At 38.0% G+C, this 9,917-nt stretch overlaps 1 protein-coding gene across 1 annotated transcript; it reads right to left on the bottom strand.

Annotated features, from left to right (window-relative positions):
• Nucleotides 1–7,164: 7,164 nt before the first annotated feature.
• Nucleotides 7,165–8,016, bottom strand: LOC113342046. The gene has a single exon (XM_026586714.1). It carries the CDS (start codon nucleotides 8,014–8,016, stop codon nucleotides 7,165–7,167), a length of 852 nt encoding a protein of 283 aa, XP_026442499.1.
• Nucleotides 8,017–9,917: the final 1,901 nt, after the last annotated feature.

The following is a 9,917-nucleotide window of genomic DNA, read 5'->3' as shown; positions in this document are numbered from 1 at the left end:
GTGATACATATCACCATAGTATTGTTGTCAAAGTTGTGATACAATTGAACTTTGATGTTGTGTAATGATACTATGACACTGTATAACAATGATCGAGAATTATGTTTTCTCATTGTTATAGCTACGGATTTTCAACAACGATGATGCTGAACTTACAACCTTTGGGATCATTGGAGTACTTGGAAGTGACGAAGATTTCGAGTAATGTTGAAGATTAGACATGTCGAATAGGAGCTACATAAGTTTCTTTATCTTTTTTGTATTCCATATGTATTGATAGTTTTGTCACTAAAATTGACAAAGGGGGAGATTGTTAGAGCATTTCTCGGTCGAACTCACATGCGTTGCTATCTCAAGCATGTTTGTCAATGTTAGTGATAAAAACTATAAGTCTTGATTTCTAGTCTACTATATCTAAGTCTCGGACTAGGATAGAAAGTGTAGTTGAGCTCAATAACTCCATGGCAGATCATCATACAAGACGAAGAACTACTCAAGGAACTGGTGGAACTTCATTGACAAAAAGGTATGTGGAGACTTGAACTTATCTATCACTCAAAAGTCTATCTACTCTATCTCCTATCTTGAGACAAAAGTCGTTTTACTATATAGACTTTGATTATACACATTTGCTATTTCGAGCCGAGTTTAACTCGCCTATCTATTTCTCGAAATATGCGTTGGTAAGCTTTTGCTTTGGCGAAGTTCATCTTTACCTAGTGACGAAATTCATGTTATGTTTCAATCACTTTGAAAATTTCTTTGACGAAAAATGGTTTGTGAATAACAACTATATAACGTCCTCTAAGAATGTTTCAATGATTGAAATGAGAGTTTAGATAATATAACCAATAATGGATATAAGCATTATTGTGGAAACACATATATGTATAAGTCCTTATTCCTTGAACCGAAGTTTGAGAACTTTGTTGATCAAGAGAACCGGAACAAGAGCCATGAACTAAGTCCGCGAACTCAGTCCGCGAACTGGCGGAAGTTCTCGACCCGAGAAAATCTGCTGGAGTTTGAGAACTCCTTCCGGGAACTTAAGTCCGCGAACTTGAGTTAAGTTACATCTAAAGACGATTGTTTGTGAACTCATGTTTATATAAACTAAGGAATGCTAATTGCAAACCGTGGCTATAAAGTTCATGAACCGATTCGAGTGAATCAAATCTTTTTTGCTTCGATTGTGTCTTGTGTAGTTACATAAGATTTCCTTGCAATTGAACTACTCTCTAACTAGTTCATTTGAGTCATTTGAACTAGTTATGGTGAATAGGAATATGGATGATATGAAAGTACTCATATGGCTAACCATTTGGTTAACTATTGTTTAACCAACAAATGTACATGTTTGGGTACGGTTACACAAACCTAGAAACGTGCATTTTATTTGTGTGTAAAAAGCTAGTTTTTCGATCTAACGGTTGAAAGATATTAGCTTGAATCTAATCATGTTTTCATCTGACGGTGAATATTGAATGCTTTGTTACCAAGCTAACATTGATTGCAAACCCTGATTTGAAAGACTATATAAAGGAGAACTCTAGCAACTGGGAAACCTAATCCCCACACCTTACGTGTGATACTAGTTGTGTAAGCTAGAGTCGATTCTCCTTTAACCTTTGGTTTATTCTCTAAAACCAGGCTAACGACTTAAAGAATTCATTGGGAAATTGAAGCCAGACCGATATTACTTTCTCGTAGTTGTGTGATCTGATCTTGCTGTTTCTATCGTACGAGTACAATCACAAATATTGGCTTGAGATTGATATCTCCGATAGGAAAGATATAAAAGTAGTCACAAACATCTTCGTCTCATCGTTTGTGATTCCACAATGCCTTCTTTCGCCGCGTCGATTAAGATTATTGTGAAGTGATGGATAATACTAGGCTGTTCTTTGGGAATATAAGTCCGGGTTATCAATTGGTTCCTGTTCACCTTGATTTATCAAAAGACGGAACAAAACTCGTAGGTATTTCTGTGGGAGATTGATTTATCTATTATTGTATACTTTTCTGTGTGATACAGATTTGTTTATTAAAGTCTTCGACTTTGAGTCGTAGCAACTCTTAGTTGTGGTTGAGATCAGCTAAGGGAATTAAGTGCGTAGCATCCTGATGTCTTTGCTAAAGAACAATCTTTACAAAATGAGTGGTGTGCTTTTGACAAAGTCCACGAAGTAGAATGAGAGAGAGGTTTCATATCAGTTGCTTTAGATGGCAGAGACTGGAAGATGTTGTTACTTTGCATTGTAACTGTCTTTTGTCTCATTTTACTTTTCACTCGAAAGAAAGGATTTCCGTGTGAGTTATTTAAAACACGGATCATCATATCACGACCTGGCTGACCCAAGCGGTCGTGCCAAAGCTTGTATAAGTCACTGTTCAACAGTTCATTATTGGTAACAACATGTGATTCGATAATTCGAATAGTAGTAATGTACAAACTACTAGAGTGACTCATTAATTCCTCTAAAATGTGTTTTCTTCCACGTGTATTAGAGATAATATTTATATATTCAATTCCATTTTCACAGTGAGTTTCTAAGTGATAACTATTTGCACGTATATCTTTGAAGCTCAACAAGGTACGATTAGCTCTTGGTGCATATAGAGCTTCTGTGACTTTAATCATTGTGCCATTTGGCAACAAAAATTGAGCATTACCTCGTCCAATGATCACTTGTGATGATCCAATCGTCATAGTCACAGAGGATTTATAAGGAATTAAGTCAACAAATAATTGCCTATTTCTTAAAATAGTGTGTGTGGTGCCACTATCAGCTAGGCACTCAATCTCTTCTGAGGATGACATTCCTACAAGTAAATGGTACTTCAGAGAATTCAGTCACATAATTCAATCATGAAATAGATTATCACAGTAAAAATTAAAGCCAAAGCATAATAAGTATCCATAAAAATTAAAAACCACTGATCCATCAACAAAAAAACGATAATTAAGGCTACCTAACATAGTTTAAGTCATCAAAAGAAATATTTAAACCAAAGTCTGCTAAACCATAAAGCAAAAAAATAAACAAGTTTTTAGGTTCAAAGGATAACTAAAACCAAATAAATAAAAATAACAATCAATCAAAGTCAAATGTTTCCATAAGGGAATGGTTCTCTATTGAAAGTATATTGGAGTTAGTCCATACAGATTGCTAAGCGAAATATTGGGTGTGGTTGTTGTACCCCTGCCTTTTCACACTCGTCCCTCAAATATGTGTAATGATATACCTTAACCATATACACTCACGAACCGCTTCATGTAGGGAAATGATCTCTGAGTGGTTCGTGGAGGTAGCTACAAGAGTTTGCTTGGTCGATCTCCAAGATATCGATGTGTTCCCTATGGTGAATACATAACCAGTTTGGGATCGAGCTTTATGTGGGCCAGATAGGTACCCAGCATCAGCAAAACCAACCAAAACATTATTTGGGGTTTCAGTGTAGGGGGTTGATTTAGCAATCCTCCTTTCGTCCTCATGGGGATAAAATAGACCCATGTTAATGGTTCCTTTAAGGTATCTGAATATATTCTTTATACCATTCTAATGACGTTGCATTGGCGCTGAGCTACATCTAGATAACAAGTTTACTAAGAATGATATATCAGGTCGAGTACATTGTTGTAAGTACAATAATGCGCCTATTACACTTAGATAGGGAATTTCATCTCTCAATACCTCTTCACCGTCTTACTTTGGAAGAAATGGATCCTTTTGTACATATAAACTTCGACCAATCATGGGAGTTCTAGCAGGATGCACCTTGTCCATATTGAATTACCTGAGTATCTTAATGGACATATGCAGACTGGTGGATTAGTATTCCACAGGATCGGCGTTCTAGCTCAAGTCCTAGACAAAACCGAGTTTTCCTAAGATCTTTTATCTCAAATTCAGATTTCAAGTAGCTTGCGGTTCCTCTTATTTCATCAACAGTACCTATTATGTTCATATCATCAACATAAACAGCTATAATTGCAAATCCGGAACTCGTTTTCTTTATAAATACGCAGGGGCATAACTCATTATTTGTATATCCCTTCCCAATCAAATAATCACTTAGACGGGTATACCACATCCGCCCGGATTGCTTTAATCCATAAAGTGAGCGTTTCAACTTAATCGAAAACGCACTTCATGGTTTATAGTTACTTGATTCGGGCAATGGAAGGCCATCAGGCACTTTCATGTATATCTCTGAATCTAGATCCCCATAGAGATATGTTGTAACCACATCGATAATCTGCATTTCAAGTCCTTATGAAACTACCAAGCTAACTAAGTAACGGAACGTTATGACATCCATTACGGGAGAGTATGTTTCCTCATAATCAATTCCAAGGCGTTGTGAGAAACCTTGCGCCACAAGGAGAGCCTTATATATACCTCAAGACTTCATTCTTCTCATTACACTTTCTGACAAATACCCATTTATGTCCTACGGGATTTACACCTGGTGGGGTTAGCATTACCGCACCAAATACCCGTATATTTTCCAGTGAATTTAATCTTCCTGGATTGCAACTTCCCATTTAGGCCAGTCTGCTCTTTTTTGACATTCCGCAATAGAGCGTGGTTCGATGTCATCGTTCTCAATGATCTCTTGAGCAACAGTGTATGCAAATGCATCATCAATCTGTGTGGAGGATCTTTCCATCAACATGTATGCACTCTCATAATCCATATAGATTTCTTTGTTCTCTGGAATCATTTCAAACATTGCAACATCCTCCAGTATTGATTCATGGACATAACTATAATCAGAGACAATTTCATGAGAGGGATTATCTGTATTGATAATAAATGGATCGGGTTGTGCCTTACTCACTCTTTTCTTCCTTGGGTGAGTATCCATCGAACCAGGTGGTCTTCCCTTTTTCCTTTGGGAGGCCACGGCCTCAACTACACTTCCACCAAGTGTAGGTTTGACACCTCTATATATGATGTCTTTTCCCGTATTAAGGATTTCTAACCTTGCAGGCACGTTTGCAGCAGGTATGTATGATCTCGTCACTTTAGCAATATCAGTGAATGTATCAGGCATTGAGTTTGCCACATTCTGAAGATCAATAATTCTTTTCACTTCACTTTCACATTGTGAGGTGCGGGGATCAAGATGAGACAAAATGGGGACACACCACGATAATTCCTGTCGTTCCCTTAGGAAATCCTTTTCCATACCTCCCCCTAACGACGGGAAGGTTGTCTCATCAAAGTGACAGTCTGCAAATCTAACGGTACAGAGATCGCCTGTCAAAGGTTCCAAATAGAGGATAATTGTTGGGGATTCATATCCAACATAAATACTTAATCGTACTTGGGGACCAATCTTAGTACGCTGTGGGGGTGTAATAGGCACATACAACACAACCAAAAATGCGTAAATGTGAAATATCAGGCTCATATCCAGTTACCAACTGGTACGCAGAAAATGGTTGTCTAATAGTGAGTCTAAAGCGAATAAGTAATGCTGCGTGCAATATGGCGTACCCCCAGGCAGTAATAGGAAGATTGGAACGCATAACCAATGCCCTAGCTATCATCTGTAACCTTTTGATGGTAGCTTCTGCGAGACCATTTTGAGTGTGTACGTGGGTTACAGGGTGCTCTACGTCAATTCCGATAGACATACAAAAATCATCAAACCCTTCAGATGTAAATTCTCCAGCATTATCAAGTTTGATAGACTTGATTGGATAATTGGGGTGGTGAGCCCTCAAACGGATAATTTGTGCTAGGAGCTTTGCAAAGGGCATTTCTTGTGGACAGTAATGCAACGTGTGACCAACGGGTCGAAGCATCTACCAGAACCATAAAATACCTGAGTGGTCCGTACTCTGGATGTATAGGTCCACAAATATCACCTTGTATTCTTTGTAAAAATGGAATGTTTTGTTTTGTATCTTTAGCATAGGATGGTCTCGCTCCTGTCTTTGCTAAAGAACAATCTTTACAAAATGAGTGGTGTGCTTTTGACAAAGTCCACGAAGTAGAATGAGAGAGAGGTTTCATATCAGTTGCTTTAGATGGCAGAGACTGGAAGATGTTGTTACTTTACATTGTAACTGTATTTTGTCTCATTTTACTTTTCACTCGAAAGAAAGGATTTCCGTGTGAGTTCTTTAAAACACGGATCATCATATCACGACCTGGCTGCCCCAAGCGGTCGTGCCAAAGCTTGTATAAGTCACTGTTCAACAGTTCATTGTTGGTAACAACATGTGATTCAATAATTCGAATAGTAGTAATGTACAAACCACTAGAGTGACTCATTAATTTCTTTAAAATGTGTTTTCTTCCACGTGTATTAGAGATAATATTTATATATTCAATTCCATTTTCACAGTGAGTTTCTAAGTGATAACCATTTGCACGTATATCTTTGAAGCTCAACAAGGTACGATTAGCTCTTGGTGCATATAGAGCTTCTGTGACTTTAATCATTGTGCCATTTGGCAACAAAAATTGAGCATTACCTCGTACAATGATCACTTGTGATGATCCAATCGTCATAGTCACAGAGGATTTATAAGGAATTAAGTCAACAAATATTTGCCTATTTCTTAAAATAGTGTGTGTGGTGCCACTATCAGCTAGGCACTCAATCTCTTCTGAGGATGACATTCCTACAAGTGAATGGTACTTCAGAGAATTCAGTCACATAATTCAATCATGCAATAGATTATCACAGTAAAAATTAAATCCAAAGCATAATAAGTATCCATAAAAATTAAAAACCACTGATCCATCAACAAAAAAACGATAATTAAGGCTACCTAACATAGTTTAAGTCATCAAAAGAAATATTTAAACCAAAGTCTGCTAAACCACAAAGCAAAAAAATAAACAAGTTTTTAGGTTCAAAGGATAACTAAAACCAAATAAATAAAAATAACAATAAATCAAAGTCAAATGTTTCCATAAGGGCATGGTTCTTGTTGCACTGGAAGTCTGAAATGGTGAAGTTGACATCTGAGCATGATCATATTCTTCCACACAGTGAGCTTCTTGATCTATATATTCCCGGTACTTTTTGTAGTTGGTTGTTACTTTGCCACTAGCTTTGCATTGCTGGTGCCAATGTCTGGAGATTCCACACCTGTAACAAGGTGCATTGTCATTCTCGACCTTCTTAGACATGGAGTTCTTATGTGTTTTTTAACAGTGTTGCCCCTAGCGCTAGGTCCAGAAGTAACATCTCTAGACCATGTATTTGAATGGCCTCCACGCCCATGGCCTTTCCACGATGACCCCTTTGTCCTCTTCCACGTGGGCTATTATTCCCACGTGAGTATGGAGCATGGGAATAGGAATCAGCATTTTTAACCCTCTTTTCTTTGGGGTGTTTTCCCTTGCTATCCTTGCCATAGTTAGCCTCGGGAATTTTGTTCTTCCCGGGGGATCTAGCATTGTTGTTTGCTAGAACTTCATCGTGCCTTTCGGCCACCAGCAATAAGTTGATCAACTTGCTGAAAGTTGTTATTCTCTTGTTATCAACTTCTATGCGGTATTGGTCGGCTAGAATAACATATGACAAAGGGAAAGTAGACAATGTCTTTTGAATCATATCTTTATCTGTAAGTTTTATCCCACAGAAATTGAGGTGTGCTTGTAGATTAAGCATATCTATTTGGAAATCACCTACTTTCACATAATCAAGAAACCGGATGTCATTCCACTGTTCATTCAATTGTGGGAGAAGGCAATCCTCAATGCTCCCAAAACGGCTTTCTAGTGTATCCCACAGTTCTTTAGGACACATTATGTGTTGGTATCCCCAAAGGAGATCAGGGTCAATATGTGCCTTCAAATATCGGAGGGCTTCAGCCTTTTCTTTTTCAGTTGCTGGGACAACATCTTTGTCAGTAGAGGGTTTGATGGTGTGGGTGCATTCTTTTGCCACAAAAGCGATCTTCACATCAGCCATCCAACGGTGATACTCAAGTCCATCTATGTTCAACAGTCCAAATTCTTGCCGGATATATTCCGTCTTGCTCATCGTTGGTCCGTTCAAATACTTGTGCAATCCAAAAATGAAAATCTTGCTGCAGGGAAGAGCTCGTGCGAGATAACATTTTGGAGTAATATGAGAAAGAGAGAAAATGGAAGAGAGAATAACTTTTCATTAACCATAGAAGGGAAAGGAACCCATTACATAGGTAAGTATTCTATTTATACAAGAGTAAAAGATTAAACCCTAGTATATTAATGGACTGCACATCTCTCAATAAGTGTTGTCTAAAGTACTAGATGCACAACCTCCCTTCCCATTATGCTTTTAAGTAAGAAAGCATATGACTCATTTTACAAAGTCTTCAGTAAAATAGGATCGAGACCTTCTCAAAGATGCAAATGGTAAACAATCCATATTACAAAGAAAACGAGGTGATATTTAGAAAAATATCCATGCAGAATACGGACCATTAAAATGACTTATGACTCTCGTGGATTTTTGACATTTTGGACTAGTTATAGGGAAGTGAATAGACGACCGTGTGGACGAGACTCCTCAACCGAGCAAACTCCTTATCCTCAAACAGATGCACTGCACGTGAGTGCTTTGAGTTCGAGAGATCAATCTGTAGGACTCCAGCCTAAACCAAGACAATGGACGTTCCAGAGTCAATTCGGTCAAAAAGAGGGAATAGGGTTGATCTGCAGGAGGGGATCAAGGATTGTTAATGTGTTGTGGGTTTCTACAAGTTTTCTGTGAACTGTTGAGTTCGAATAATTTCTGGTCGATTGATGGAATTCTTGAAAGTGGTTGCTCGAAAAATTGTGTCTCCTCCAATCAAGGATTCAGAGACTTATTTATATTGCCAGAATAGTAAACAAATTGATCTCCAGTAAGTGTGATGGTTGCTAGAGTGAATGAGTGGGAAAGTGGGAAATCGTGTGTTAACCAGTTCCAGGTCGTGCAGAGACTTGGTTGATTGTCCACCCACTACTCTGCTCACTCTCTCAACTGCTTGCACGACTTACACACATTTCTCATCGTGGGTGAACACACGTGTTGTAGGCCATCATACCAAAACCCTAATTGATATCCCCCATTAGACGTGATTGATGTCTCACGAACATGCTGCAAAGCAGACATGTATTTGATTAGTCAGTCGTTGACTTGATTAGAGAGTGAGTCTAAGTTTTGTTGAATCGAGCATGATTGACGAATGCTCAGTGATTCATGGATTGAACATGTCTGTTGAGACGTATAGTTCTTGAATCAACATGATGATAGTTTGAGCAAATATTGCTCGTCTGAGCAAATATTGCTTGTATGATAAATCATTGAATATTGATGATTGAATCAATATTACCACTCTGAGCAACGTCGCTCGCGTCTGAGTAAAATTATTGAATATTGATGGTTGAATCAATATTCTTTGTTTGAGCAAATATTGCTCGTCTGAGCGAATAGTGCTCGTTTGATGAATTATTGTTAGCATGACCAAATAAAATATTAATCAAAATATTGGTAGATGGACCGAATATTATATAATTAATCAAGATGTTGATTTCTAAATCAACATAAAATTATTAGTATGTAAACTTGCTCAAAATTATGATTTGTAGAACATTCAGTTCGAAACCCTAATTTTGATCGATTGCTGATCAGTTGGTGATTTATTGAAGATCAATCAGTGAAGGAGGGACCGGATACATGGGATAATGGACGACCATGTAGTGCCCAGGTGCTCGTGTGAGCATGCACCAAAGTCCTTTGTTGACCAATTGGTGAAAGGATGATTAAATGCTGGTTTAATCATTTATTAGAATAGTGCTCGTCTGAGCATTAGATGATAAAACCTAATTATGGAGAAGTGAGGGACCGACCAAGAAGGAATGAGACCGGACCTTGGTGGTCGTGAGACCAGTTGATGGTCGTTTGAGAAAATTCCA

This window comes from Papaver somniferum, unplaced genomic scaffold, assembly GCF_003573695.1.
Source record: "Papaver somniferum cultivar HN1 unplaced genomic scaffold, ASM357369v1 unplaced-scaffold_33, whole genome shotgun sequence".
Lineage (NCBI taxonomy): Eukaryota > Viridiplantae > Streptophyta > Magnoliopsida > Ranunculales > Papaveraceae > Papaver > Papaver somniferum.
This window is presented reverse-complemented; position numbering and strand designations above follow the sequence as displayed.

Bases quoted from the DNA above. Each gene is read 5' to 3' on its own strand.
- LOC113342046 (XM_026586714.1), bottom strand. From the start codon at position 8,016: ATGAGCAAGACGGAATATATCCGGCAAGAATTTGGACTGTTGAACATA.